Source organism: Papio anubis, chromosome 20, assembly GCF_008728515.1.
Source record: "Papio anubis isolate 15944 chromosome 20, Panubis1.0, whole genome shotgun sequence".
Classification (NCBI taxonomy): Eukaryota; Metazoa; Chordata; class Mammalia; order Primates; family Cercopithecidae; genus Papio; species Papio anubis.
This window is the reverse complement of record NC_044995.1, coordinates 19,304,402-19,319,193: the sequence shown is the minus strand read 5'-3', so window position 1 is coordinate 19,319,193 and position 14,792 is coordinate 19,304,402. Positions and strand designations below refer to the sequence as shown.

Sequence of the window (14,792 nt, the reverse complement as noted above, 5' to 3'; positions counted from 1 at the left end):
TGAGGTCTGTGTCTGAAAACATAGGGAGTTTGTCTTATTGCAGTATCTCTTGCTTGACAGAAATACTCAGTGGGGAACTGGATATGCACAACTGTGTTGGATTCAAAAGAAGAATGAGAAAATACCCACAATTCTGCTAGACAGTGTGTTCTGGAACAAACAACTTACAGAAGGATTCATCACTATCATATATATTGTCTTACCATTCAAACTCTTGGCACTATACCTAATCCACAGTAAATAGGATTATCATTCCCATAATATGATCTTTCTTATGAAGAATTTGGTAACAGTGTTCTATTGTCGTTTTCATGAGAAGGCTTTTCCTATTCACCAAAGTGACTCGGTTCCTTGTCAGTATGAATAATGCCCCAAGGTTTACTGGGGATGGTGACAATGTAGGAAGGGTCCCTCGCTTCATTCAGTGCCTTCTCAGGGGCCCTCTCCAGAACAGCCATGTGTGACATTCTGATGTGGCTGTTTCTATTTACAATAATATACATATTTTTCTGCTGCATGCATGCAACAGTGTACAATCAGACCCAACCCTCAGTGGGGTTTTCTCACACTGTTTCTCTCAAGTGTGGCTGCTCTGATGGACACTGAACACTGATTTCTGAACGAAGCCTTTCCCACAGATGCCACACTTGTAGGGTTTGTCTCCAGTGTGTGTTGTCTGATGTTTATTCAAATTTGACCTGTTGCTGAAGGCCTTCCCACACTCAGCACACACGTAAGGCTTCTCTCCAGTGTGAATTCGTTGATGCACTTGGAGCTGTGATTTTTTAGTGAAAGACTTCCCACAGTCACTGCACTCGTACGGTTTCTCTCCAGTGTGAATTCTATGATGTGTAATCAACTCTGACTTCTGTCGAAAGGTCTTCCCACATTCAGAACAGATGTAGGGCTTTTCTCCCGTATGAGTTTTCTGGTGCTTACTGAGATTTGACCTGCCACTAAAGGCCTTCCCACACTCGGCACACACATAGGGTTTCTCTCCTGTGTGAACTGGCTGATGCACCAGGAGCTGAGACTTAGAGGTAAAGGACTTCCCACAGTCACTGCATTCATAAGGTTTCTCTCCAGTATGAATTCTTTGATGAGTAATAAAGTTTGACTTGCGGATGAAAGCTCTTCCACACTCGGTGCATACATAGGGTTTCTCTCCTGTATGAATTTTCTGATGAACAATGAGTATTGATTTCTGGTTGAAAGCTTTCCCACATTCGTGGCATTCATACTGTCTCTCTCCAGTATGAATTTTCTGGTGTATATTAAGATTTGACTTCTGAGTGAAGGCTTTTCCACAAGTACTGCATTCATAAGGCTTCTCCCCAGTATGGATTCTCTGATGTGTAATCAAGTCTGACCGCTGGGTGAAGGCCTTTCCACATTTGGAACATATATAAGATTTCTCTCCTGTGTGAGTTTTCTGATGTGTAATGAGATTTGACCGGTTGGTGAATGCCTTCCCACATTTATTGCATACATAGGGTTTTTCTCCTGTGTGAATTCGTTTATGAACATGGAGTTGTGACTTGGAAGTAAACAATTTCCCACAGTGACCACATTTATAAGGTTTCTCTCCAGTATGAATTATTTGATGTGTAACCAAGTGTGACTTCCGGATGAAGGCCAGTCCACATTTCATGCCTGGATTTTTCTCATATGAATTCTCTGGTGTTTTCCATGAGTGTTGACTTTGGTGAGGCACTTACAGTCACTGCATTCATACGGTTTCTCTCCAGTGTGAATTCTCTGATGAATAATCAACTCTGACCTGTAGGTAAAGGCCTTCCCACACTCAGTACATATGGAAGATTTCTCTCTACTTTGAACTTTTTCATGTGTAATGAGGTTGGAATTATTGCTGAAGACCTTCCCATATTCGGTACATATATAGGGCTTCACTCTCGTGTGAACGCGTTGATGTACCTGAAGTTGTGACTTGGAAATGAAGGATTTGCCACAGTTACTGCACTCATATGGTTTTTCACCAGTATGAATTCTTCGGTGTGCAATCAATTGTGTTTTCTGGATGAAGGCCTGTCCGCATACAATACAGATGTAGGATCTCTCGCCTGTGTGGATTTTCTGATGCATCTTGAGTGTGGACTTTTGTGTGAATGCTTTGCCACAGTCAGTGCATTCATGGTGTCTCTCTCCAGTATGAATTTTCTCATGTATACTGAGATCTGAGTTATAAGGGAAGCCTTTCCCACATTCACTACATTCATGTAGTTTTTCTCCGGTATGAATTCTCTGATGCCTGAAAAGAGACGATACTTGAAAAAAGGATTTTCCACATTCATTGCACTTATAGGGCTTCTCTCTCATATGGGTTTTCTGATGTGTACTGAATTCTGGCTTCTGTACAAAAGCCCTCCCGCATTCAATACATACATAGAGTGTTTCTCCTGTAGGAACTTTCAGATGTACCTTGAACTGTGAGTTCCACGTGAAGCCCTTTCCAAATTCGGCGCATCCATAGGATTTTTCCCTAGGATAAATTTTTTGATCTTGAGAGAAGGCTGGTTTATAACCAATGATTTTTCTATGTTGATTATGGTCCCATAATTTCTCTCCTGTTGGAGTACATTCACAGTAAGTATAGAAAGACATTTTACCATATTTAGTACTCTTCTTAACATTCTTAGAAGCATCATTTCTATAATGAATGTGTAAATCTAAATTATGCTTCAAGCCATTTCCAAATGAGTCACACTGATAGGGTTTTTACGGGGATGTAATATGTTTGGGTTCACACGAATTGTTCTTCTGATAGCCTTATATTCATAATGCCTATTTGTAGTCAATATTTTCTTGATTAAAGCAACATCACTTAGATATTTCTTTTCTTTTTTTTTTTTTGAGACGGAGTCTCGCTGTGTCGCCCAGGCTGGAGTGCAGTGGCCCGATCTCCACTCACTACAAGCTCCGCCTCCTGGGTTCACGCCATTCTCCTGCCTCAGCCTCCCATGTAGCTGGGACTACAGGCGCCCGCCACCGCGCTCGGCTAATTTTTTGTATTTTTAGTAGAGACGGGATTTCACGGTGTTAGCCATGATGGTCTCAATCTCCTGACCTCATGATCCTCCCGTCTTGGCCTCCTAAAGTGCTGGGATTACAGGTGTGAGCCATCGCGCCCGGCCTAGATATTTATTTTCTTTTCTGATAATACTGTATCTGGTTATCAATCTGTCACAGTTATTCTAGAATGAAATACAATCTCACATCATCTCTGTCATCATCTTCCCTTGCATTGTGGAAAGAAATCTTTTTTTTTCCAGAGATTCTCTGGAAAAAAGGTTTGGAATCCAAATTCCCCTTTTCAAGGGATAGTAAGTCACTTTTTGCTCATAGAGCAGGTAGCAGAGGCTAGAGGGGAAGGTAAAAATGGCTCATCCAGATTGAACACAGAGAAGAGGGTAAGCGTGGGTAATTGGATGAGGAGGGTGACACTACTTATGGTGAAACATTCTGGGGAACAATTCAGCAGTTAAAAGAAATAAACTAGACGAACAGATAACGCCATGAATAGACATGGAAAAAGTAAGGCAAAAAACATGATATATAGCATAATAAGATTTATATAAACTAATGATCCATACCCCTAATTCACTTTAAATTTTACAACATGCACGAATTAAAAAATGCTTCCATTATACAAAACAGTGGCTTCTGGTGGGAAGGGAGATGGGTGAGGGGAAAGAGAGAATAGGAGATTTTATCACAAAAATAAGAGAGAATCTTTACCCACATTCATGGTCATAGTGTGTCCTAAACTAAAGACAATGATTAAACTCAGACCTCATTGGGTGAAATATAAAAATAAAGCATGACAAAAACAAATGAGCCCGGGCACGGTGGATCACGCCTGTAATCCCAGCACTTTGGGAGGCTGAGGTGGGCAGATCACCTGAGGTTGGGAGTTCGAGACCAGCCTGACCAACACGGAGAAACCCCGTCTCTACTAAAAATACAATGTTAGCTGGGCATGGTGGCTCATACCTATAATCCCAGCTACTCGGGAGGCTGAGGCAGGAGAATCACTTGAACCTGGGAGGCAGAGGTTGCGGTGAGCTGAGATCACGCCACTGCACTCTAGTCTGGGCAACAAGACTGAAACTCCGTCTCAAAAATAAATACATAAAAATAAAAATACAAAAATTAGCCAGGCATGGTGGCACGCACCTGTAATCCCAGCTGCTTGGGAGGCTGAGGCAAGAGAATCATTTGAACCTGGGAGGTGGAGGTTGCAGTGAGCCAAGATTGCACCACTGCACTGCAGCCTGGGCGACAGAGTGAGACTCCGTCTCAAACAAACAAACAAACAAACAAACAAAAAAAGCCAACCAGGCAGAGAGACCCTAACAGTGTGGAATCGCTCAAACAACATCAGAAGGAAATGTGAGAAAGGGTGATTAATCATGTCATGTCAAACACAGCAGAGAGGTATTCCCAAAGATTAAGTGACAATGATTCCCAAGTCATCAGCTGGATGAAAGGCCTGAAAGACTGGGAAGATACAAGAAATCTCATGGCCATTCCTATAGCGAAAATAGTTAGAAAGCCTGATTGGAAATAAAGTTCTTTTTTTTTTTTTTTCTTTTTTAGATTGAGTCTTGCTTTGTCACCCAGGCTGGAGTGCAGTGGCATGATCTTGGCTCACTACAACCTCTACTTCCCGGATTCAAGTGATTCTTGCGCCTCAACCTCCCAAGTAACTGGGATGCAGGCATGCACCACCACACCCAGCTAATTTTTGTATTTTTAGTAGAGATGGGGTTTTGTCATGTTGTCCAGGCGGGTTTCAAACTACTGACCTCAAGAGATACATCCACCAAGGCCTCCCAAAGTGCTGGGATTTCAGGCATGAGCAACCACACCTGGCCCAGAGATAAAGTTCTGAGGCATCTTACGGTGAGAAAGACAGAAATAAAAGGGGTGTAGCAGGAGTGGGAGTGTGTGACACAGAGTAATTTTGAAAGAAAGCAGATCCGGGAATGCCTGGATGTAAACAAGAGACTCTAGGACAATATGGAAGGTAGGGAAAAAAAGAATGTTACAGAAAAGGAACATAATGAAGATATATCTTTAATGAGGCTGACTGGCACATGACTTATAATCAACAAGGAAGGTCATCCAGGTAGAAGGCATTTAGTGATCTGAGAGGCATCAAGCAATACAAAAAATTCAGAACCTTCCTGAAGAGTGGTCATAACAGCACTTCACAGGTTCCAGTGTTTTTCAAGACAGCTGAGATTTCCTCCCGTCTCCCATCTAACCTGAGTCACACTCACCTCACGTCACTCACCTGGGCAGCTCTGACGTGGCCTTTCACCCTGCAGTGCCCATGGTTCCTTTCCTTGCTCCAACATGACCACCTCTGGTTTAGGAACTTGATACCCTGTTCATGGGAAATGATAAAGGTCTGGGTCCAGCTAATTATGTTTCAGAGCCCAGCCAATACAGTCTTATTGTTCAATGACAGTTTGTTCTTTTTTTTTTTTTTTTTAGACGGAGTCTCACTCTGTGGCCCAGGCTGGAGTGCAGTGGCCAGATCTCAGCTCACTGCAAGCTCCGCCTCCCGGGTTCACGCCATTCTCCTGCCTCAGCCTCCCAAGTAGCTGGGACTACAGGCGCCCGCCACCTCGCCCGGCTAGTTTTTTGTATTTTTTAGTAGAGACGGGGTTTCACCGTGTCAGCCAGGATGGTCTCGATCTCCTGACCTCGTGATCCGCCTGTCTCAGGCTCCCAAAATGCTGGGATTACAGGCTTGAGCCACCGCGCCCGGCCGACAGTTTGTTCTTTAGGAAAGTAACCAGATATCTCTGAGAACAGAGTAATATTCTGAGTACCCTAAACAAACTGAGAACCCTGGAGGAAAAAAAGGACAAAACCATCACCTATTCGAGATGCCAACAGCATTCATCAACTGAGAATGAAAACACTCTCAGTGAGGCCTCCTTTCAGACACAAAGGTGACTGTGCTTACCTACTGACAGCAGGTGGCTGTAGGTCTCCAGCATCACATCCCGGTACAGGTTTCTCTGAGAAAGGTCCAGGTGCTGCCATTCCTCTCTGCTGAAATTGATAGCCACATCCCTGAAGGACACTGATCCCTGTAAGGGCACATTCCTGTTCAATGTGCATAGTCAACTTTGCAGAGTGGAGTGACTATATTTTGGGATTATGGAATGTGGGTTTCATTATTTTTAATTTATTTCCTTTTTTTTTTTTTGAGACATGGTCTTGCTCTGTCACCCAGGCTGGAGTGCAGTGGTGCAATCTTGGCTCACTGCAACCTCCGCCTCCCAGGTTCAAGCGATTCTCCTGCATCAGCCTCCCGAGTAGCTGGGATTACAGGCGCGCACCACCACGCCCAGCTAATTTTTGTTATTTTTAGTAGAGACGGGGTTTCACCATGTTAGCCGGGATGGTCTCTATCTCCTGACCTTGTGACCTCGTGATCCGCCCACCTCGACCTCCCAAAGTGCTGGGATTGTAGGCGTGAGCCACCATGCCTGGCCTTTTTTTTTTTTTTTTGACCCTTGACATGGAGTTTCGCTCTTTTTGCCCAGGCTGGAGTGCAATAGAGTGATCTTTGCTCACTGCAACCTCTGCCTCCCAGGTTCAAGCAATTCTCCTGCATCAGTCTCCCAAGGAGCTGGGATTACAGGCATGTGCCACCATACCCGGCTAATTTTTGTATTTTTAGTAGAGACTGGGTTTCACCATGTTGGCCAGACTGGTCTCAATCTTCTGACCTTGTGATCCTCCCACCTCGGCTTCCCAAAGTGCTGGGATTACAAGCATGAGCCACCGTGCCTGTCCAATTTACTTCCTTTTAAAAAACCTGCCTCTCATTTCCCAAATAGCTTATTATGAAAAATTTTAAACATTCAGAAAATTAGAAAGAATTGTACAGTAAAAACCTATACATCTACTACTTAGCTCTACATTTAACACCTTACTCTACTTGCTTCATCACGCATTGATCCATCTTACTTTTTTTTTTTATGTATTTCAGGGTAAATTGTAGTCATCACTACACTTCTCTTAAGCACCACAAAATGCAAATCATTAACTGGGGTGTAACATTTGTTAATCTGATAAGGTAAAATTTAGTACAACACAATTAAATGCAACAATCTGTATTGTGCCATTTGACCTTCTGACAAATGTATACACCTGAGTAATACGAAATTTCTAAGAAATTATATTTTACATAGGTCACATATTAAGTATCCAGTTTTAGCCGGGTGCAGTGGCTCACACTTGTAATCCAAGCAAGAATGTCAGAGGGGGCCGGACACGGTGGCTCATGCCTGTAATCCCAGCACTTTAGGAGTTCAAGGTGGGTGGATCACCTGAGGTTTGGCATTTGAGACCAGCCTGGCCAACAGGGTGAAACGCCATCTCTATTAAAAATACAAAAAATTAGCCAGGCTGGTGGCATGTGCCTGTAGTCCCAGCTACTTGGGAGACTGAGGTGGGAGAATCCCTTGAACCCAGGAGGTGGAGTTTGCAGTGAGCTGAGATCATGCCACAGCACTCCAGCCTGGGTGATAGAGCAAGACTGTCTCAAAAAAAAAAAATCTAGTTTTACATAATTTGTGGAACACAGAAATCTAACAAAGAATTCCAGCTATTTGTGGTGTTCTACAGTCAGTCAATTATTCATTTTTCAAAACTGGCCATTGAAATAGGCTGTCTTGACCGGGCCCAGTGGCTCATGCCTGTAATCCCATCACTTTGGGAGGCCAAGGCGGGTGGATCACGAGGTCAGGCGTTCGAGATGAGCCTGGCTAACACGATATTTTGTATATGTATTATATTTTGTATTTTAATAATAAAAGTCAGCTAGAGAAAGGAAAATGCTTTAAAGAAAATCAAAAGGAAGAGAACATATATTTATTATTTATTAAGTGGAAGTGAATCATCATGAAAGTCTTTGCCCTTATGGTCTTCAGGTTAAGGAGGCAGAGGAAGAGGAGGAAGAGGAGAGTCTGGCCTTGCTGTTTTGGGTGGCAAAAGGGGAAGAGGTGAAGGTGGAAGGGAGGGCAGGAGAGGGAGGCACACTCAGTGTAATTTTACTGAAAAAAAAAATCTGTGTTACAAATGGGCCCACACAGTTCAAACCCATGTGGTTCAAAGGTCAACTGTAATTCACATTCTCTCATGTGAATTGTGCAGTGGGTCTTGTCAATGATCTTCCAGTCATAACTACTCCAAAATATTCCAAATGCTTTGGAATAATCTTTCTTTAGGAGTATTTTTTTTAAACTTTTTATTTTGAAATAATTATAGATTCACAGGGAATTACAAAATGATACAGAGGGTCCCCCTGTGAATTTCAGTTTATTGTAGTACATGATTCTTTTTATTCATTGCTGGATTCAGTACGGTGATATTTTGTTGAGGATGTTTGCATCTAAAATTATGAAAGATACTGATCTATAGTGTTCTTTTTTTTGTGCTTTGGTTTTGATGTCACAGTAATACTGGCTGTACAAAGTTAGTTCGGAAGTGGTCTTCCTTTTTTATTTTCTGGAAGAGTTTGTGTAAAAATGACACTAGTTCTTCGTCCTCTTCTTTTTTTTTTTTTTTTTTTTGAGAAACAGAGCTTTGCTTTTGTTGCCCAGGCTGGAGTGCAACAGCGCAATCTTGGCTTACCGCAACCTCCACCTCCCGGGGTAATAGTTACTTCTATGTCTAAGATTCAATCATGAGTGAATATTATATAAAATCATGCAAACAGGGCTGGGTGTGGTGGCTCATGCCTGTAATCCCAGCACTTTGGGAGGCTGAGGCAGGCGGATCACCTGAGATCATGAGTTCAAGACCAGTCCGATCAACATGGAGAAACCCTGTCTCTGGTAAAAACACAAAATTAGCCGGATGAGGTGGCGCATGCCTGTAGTCCTAGCTACTCGAGAAGCTGAGGCAGGAGAATCACTTGAACTCAGGAGGCGGAGGTTGCAGTGAGCCGAGATCGTACCATTGTACTCCAGCCTGGGCAACAAGAGCAAAACTCTGCTTTAAAAAAAAAAAAAAAAAAAAAAAAAAGGAAACAAACTAGAGTTTTTAAAAATGAAAACATTATGTTAAAATGTGGAGAGTGGTAATGAGAAGCTCAACAGAAGGGCTGGAAGGCGAAAGGTGTCAAAGTTACCCAGAATGGATAGCAGGAAATAAATAGCAGAAAATGGTAGAGAAAAGAAATGGAGAAGCAACATCTGAAAAACAAGTTTCAGAAAGAAAATAGAGAAAACATTTGTGTTTGAGGAGGTGGTTTAGGAAGAAATGAAAAAATGCTTTCGAAATATCAAACAAAAGTCACTTATAACGAGGAATTCTATTTGCAGCCAAAACATCAATATAGTGTGATGACAAAATAAACAACAGTTTTCCTTGACAGTCCACCTCTCCACTGTTATACAGGCGGCCTCCAGAGATAGAGACATTACACACGTGTTGTTCATTCTTGACAGGAAGACCAAGTTTTCTTTCAGGAGCACCAAGTCTAGAGTCCAGCTGGTTCCTAAGGCCTATCTGCCTCTGCCCTAAGGCTCTGGTGACAGATTAGAGCTATCTACTCTCGGACTGAAATTCCACCCCCTGGGACTCCTCCTCCTCACCTCATAGGAGCTGCCCTGATCCTCTGGAGCCAGGGCTGAGGATTTCTGGGGTGAGGTCCAACTAGCTGGCATGGCCACACTGGATCTCAACCCTTTTTCTCTAGGGTGCCTGAAGTTTAGTGGTCATCTGTGAACTCAGCAGAGCTGCTCTGAAGAGGTGGGCTGCAGTCTGGAGGAAGGTCTGGCTCAGGGACTCCCCAGAGACACCCAAGAACCTAGAAAAACAATGTCCACATAGTCATTCAACATTCACCACATAAACACTTCCTGGATACATCAAGGTGCAGGTCCCTGTGCTAGAAACCAGAGCAGTGGTTCCCAAACATACGTGTGCATTCAAGTCACCTGGAGGGCTTGTTAAAACATAGTTTAAAATTCTCAGCTTCACCCCTTCGATGGGTCTAAGGTAGGACGTAAGAATTTTATTTTCTAATAAGTGCCCAGGAAATGCTGATGCTGCTGGTACAAGAACCACACTTTCAGAACTGTGGAGAACAGTGCTGAAACATGGGAAAAGCCATGAAATTTAGAGTAACGTTACTGAGGATTTGAACTGCAGCTGTTCCACTTTTCACCAATGAGAATAGAAAGAAGTTACTCAGATTTTGTTTCAGAAATAAGGATGAAAATGCCTGTGTCACAGTTACTAAGATTAAATGAGATGATGTTTTTAAAGTACTCAATGCCTCCCTGCCATGCAAGAATCATGCAATAAATAGCAGCAATTACCATGCACTATATTAAAACTTAATACAGAAAACCATGTAATCAAAACAAGTAAGATAATATATCAGACAATATTGATCTATATACGAAATGAAAATGATACGTGACTGAGAGTGCACATGGCATTCATTGTATACATATCCCTAATTGGTGCACGCAATTGGCCATGCACCTGGAATAAAACAAACTAGATCTCCACCTCACACTATTTTTTTTTTTTAAAGATGGAGTCTCACTCTGTGGCCAGGCTGGAGTGCAGTGACACGACCTCAGCTCACTGCAACCTCTGCCTCTGGAGTTCAAGCAATTTCTTTCTTCAGCCTCCTGAGTAGCTGGGACTAGGTGCATGCCACTACGCCCAGCTAATTTTTTTGTATTTTTAGTAGAGACAGGGTTTCACCATGTTGGCCAGGATGATCTCAATCTCCTGACCTTGTGATCTGCCTGCCTCAGCCTCCCAAAGAGCTGGGATTACAGGCGTGAGCCACCGTGCCCAACCCACTTCACACTATTAAGTAGACAAATTCCAGCAGCACTAAACATTTAAATACATGCATTTTTTTTTTTTTTTGAGGCGGAGTCTCGCTCTGTGCAGTGCACTGGAGTGCAGTGGCCGGATCTCAGCTCACTGCAAGCTCCGCCTCCCAGGTTCACGCCATTCTCCTGCCTCAGCCTCCCGTGTAGCTGGAACTACAGGCGCCCGCCACCTCAACCGGCTAGTTTTTTTTCGTATTTTTTAGTAGAGACGGGGTTTCACCGTGTTAGTCAGGATGGTCTCGATCTCCTGACCTCATGATCCACCCCTCTCGGCCTCCCAAAGTGCTGGGGATTACAGGCTTGAGCCACCGCGCCCGGCCAAATACATGCATTTTTTAAAACCCCTAAGGATGTTAAAATAATTTTCAGACTATACATTTGTATAGCATTGTGGTAGGATGATAGAGATCTTATTACACATGACAGGAAACCCAGAAGTTATAATAGAAAAAAACCCCAGATATTTCTGATTATATGTTTCCTAATTATGTTAAAATAAACCATTAAATTTGACATATATATAAAAATTTTTTTCAATATGTGACCATAGGTTGCTTGTAACGTTAACTCTAGCAATCACTAAGCAGAAAAGGCCAGAAAAAAAGAGACTGGAAAAGGTATGAAAATTCAGAGAAAAGGAAGCAAATGGCAATTAACAAAAAGATACCAACTTAACTAAAAGAAAAACACATCAGAACAATTAGAGAGAAATTTTCCTTAGAATCATGAAAGCTGGCCGGGCGCGGTGGCTCAAGCCTGTAATCCCAGCACTTTGGGAGGCCGAGATGGGCGGATCACGAGGTCAGGAGATCGAGACCATCCTGGCTAACACGGTGAAACCCCGTCTCTACTAAGAAATACAAAAAATAGCCGGGCGAGGTGGCAGCGCCTGTAGTCCCAGCTACTCGGGAGGCTGAGGCAGGAGAATGGCGTGAACCCGGGAGGCGGAGCTTGCAGTGAGCTGCGATCCGGCCACTGCACTCCAGCCTGGGCGACAGCGCGAGACTCCGTCTCAAAAAAAAAAAAAAAAAAAAAAAAAGAATCATGAAAGCTTTAAAAAAGTTAACAGACCAGGTGTGATGGCGAGCGCTTGTAATCCCAGCTACTCAAGGCTACTCAAGGCTAAGACAGGAGAATAGCTTGAGCCCGGGAGGCAGAGGTTGCAGTAAGCGGAGATCAGGGCATTGCACTCCAGCCCGGGCGACAGAGCAAGACTCTGTCTCAAAAAAAAAAAAAAAAAAAGTAACAACATCCACTGTTGGAAAGCATTTAGGCAAATTTCTTTTATAAATTATTGGTTAAGGCTTGAATTGCTATAATGTCTTTTGAGCTATTTAGTCATATCTATTATTTTTATTTTTATTTTTTTGAGATGGAGTTTCACTCTTGTCGCCCCAGCTGCAGTGCAATGACATGCATGATCTTGGCTCACTGCAACCTTCACCTCCCAGGTTCAAATGATTCTACTGCCTCAGCCTCCCGAGTAGTTGGGATTACAGGTGCCCACCACACACCGGGCTAATTTTTGTATTTTTGGTAGAGGCAGGGTTTTACCATGATGGCCAGGCTGGTCTCGAACTCCTGACCTCAGGTGATCTGCCCACCTCGCCACCCAAAGTGCTGGGATTACAAGCCTGAGCCACCAGGCCCGGCCAGTCATATCTGTTATTAGCAATACACTCAACTGGTGCCAATAATGTAGTTTTAAATATATAAAGCAGAAACTGACAGAAAGAAGAAAGGACAGGTGGACAAATAACTTTTCCAGTGTGAGTAGTTTACTTTCCTCAACAAAATAATCCGTGAGGAGATACATAATACATATAACATGGGATTAACATCTATAACAATACAAATTAGAGAACATATTACACTGTTTTCATGTAATAGATGTGACATTTATGAAAAATGAGGAAGAACTAGGCCATAAAGCAATTGTTCAACTGAAGCATCACCCACAGACACTAATTGAAACATAAAGCGCACTTCTAAATGGCGCATGGGTCAAAGAAAAACAATTACTGGAAAAAAATTTTAAACACTTAGATTTGAACAATAGGAAACTGCTACACATCAAAACTTGTTCACCTTTATATTACAGGCTGAAACTGAAAGAACTGAACTTTTAACTCGGGTCAGAAAGCAAGCTGATCACAGTCCTCACCGATCACCATAGCTGATCCTACAGGCTCTCAGTCACTGACCACAGACTCCCCTCACTGACTCCTAAACACCAATCACTGATCCCAAAGAGCCCCTGTCACAGACACCATCAACCCGAGAAATCCCTGTCACAGACACCATCAACGGACGTCACAGACCCCCATCACCGAGCCCCGAAACCACCATCACTAATTCCACAGACAACTCCTCTATTACTGACTTCACAGAATTCCTAATCGCAACCAACCAAAATCATCACAGAGACCTCTTGGCAATAAAACGTGAAAATACTCCTGACACCAGCGGCGAACTAGCCTTCGGGGACCACATCCACTTCCGGTCCGACTTCTAGCACTTCCCCTTGTGGCCTGTTGATATTGCGCATGCTCTAAATTAACTTGGAAGCAATTTCCGCCCACAGTCAACAGGGCGCAGACACATCTTTAGAGACATCGTGCAGTTTCCGTAATCGGAGCTATCGGGCAGAGAATATAACCGCGCCCTTATGGTGTTTATTCGTGTGGGCCGCCATCTTGGATGCGTATCGATTCCGTACAGTGGAGGAGTCCGCCTCCTGCAGGGTTGACTAGAGTAAGGCAAGGATTTTCACGTAGAATGCAAGACTGTTACCATAGTTTGGCCACGCTTATACCCAAGAAGAAGACGTTCCTGAAGATAGGATCTGGAGCTTTATTTATTTATGTATTTATTTAATTTTTTTAATACGGAGTCTTGCCTAGGCTGGAGTGCACTGGCGCCATCTCGGCTCACTGCAACCTCTGCCTCCCAGGTTCAAGCGATTCTCCTGCCTCCGCCTCCCGAGTAGCTGGGATTACAGGCAAGCGCCACTACACCCAGCTAATTTTTTGTGTTTGTAGTAGAGACGTGGTTTCACCATGTTGGTCAGGCTGGTCTCGAACTCCTGCCCTCAAATGATCCGCCCACCTCGGCCTCCCAAAGTGCTGGGATTATAGGCGTGAGCCACCGCGTCCGGCTGTTATATTTATAATAACTAAGTTACCCCTTGGTTAGGGCACACTGCAGAAAACAATGATTCACTAGAAGAAACCATGGGGGAACAAGGAAGCCAGGGATCCTGAGAGAAATAAGGAAGATAAAAGGAGGCATTAGGATCGTACAATCTATTTTTTGGAGACACCACTCAGGAGAAGGGTGGATTGGGATCCCAGTTCACTCCTGGGTGAAACCACTAGGCAAGAGGGAGTTATGTCACAATAGATAGTATCCTGCAGGAAGGGAGGTACAATTTTTAATAGTTGAAAACACATTAGGAAATAGGTTAGAAGTTGGGTTAGTACAATCCTCTCCTAGGAGATACCATAGAAGAGGGGTTAGAAGTCTAAGCATCCCCTTTGAAATGGCTGGTAGGAGGCTTTGGGAGGTACAGATATTTTAATCCTCTTAATCTCCATCAGCATCCACCATAGCTACCTCAAGCATGGCTACAGCAGGCAGCAACAATAAAAATAATAATAGTCTTGGCCGGACGCGTGGTTCACGCCTGTAATCCCAACGCTTTGGGAGGCCGAGGCAGGTGGATCATCTCAGTGGGGAGATTGAGACCATCCTAGCCAACATGGTGAAACCCTGTCTCTACTGAAAATACAAAAATTAGCTGGGTGTGGTGGCACATGCCTGTAGTCCCAGCTACTTTGGAGGCTGAGGCAGTAGAATCACTTGAACCCGGGAGGTGGAGGTTGC

The 14,792-nt window shown here is 43.5% G+C and overlaps 1 protein-coding gene across 1 annotated transcript; it reads right to left on the bottom strand.

Moving 5' to 3' along the window:
* Positions 1 to 175: 175 nt before the first annotated feature.
* On the bottom strand, positions 176 to 13,678 carry ZNF585B (zinc finger protein 585B). The gene is given in 6 exon segments (XM_009194300.4): positions 176 to 1,668; positions 1,671 to 2,585; positions 5,318 to 5,410; positions 5,999 to 6,125; positions 9,645 to 9,859; positions 12,996 to 13,678. Coding segments are annotated over 5 exon segments (2,298 nt in total). The 5' UTR covers positions 9,717 to 9,859; positions 12,996 to 13,678; the 3' UTR covers positions 176 to 577.
* Positions 13,679 to 14,792: the final 1,114 nt, after the last annotated feature.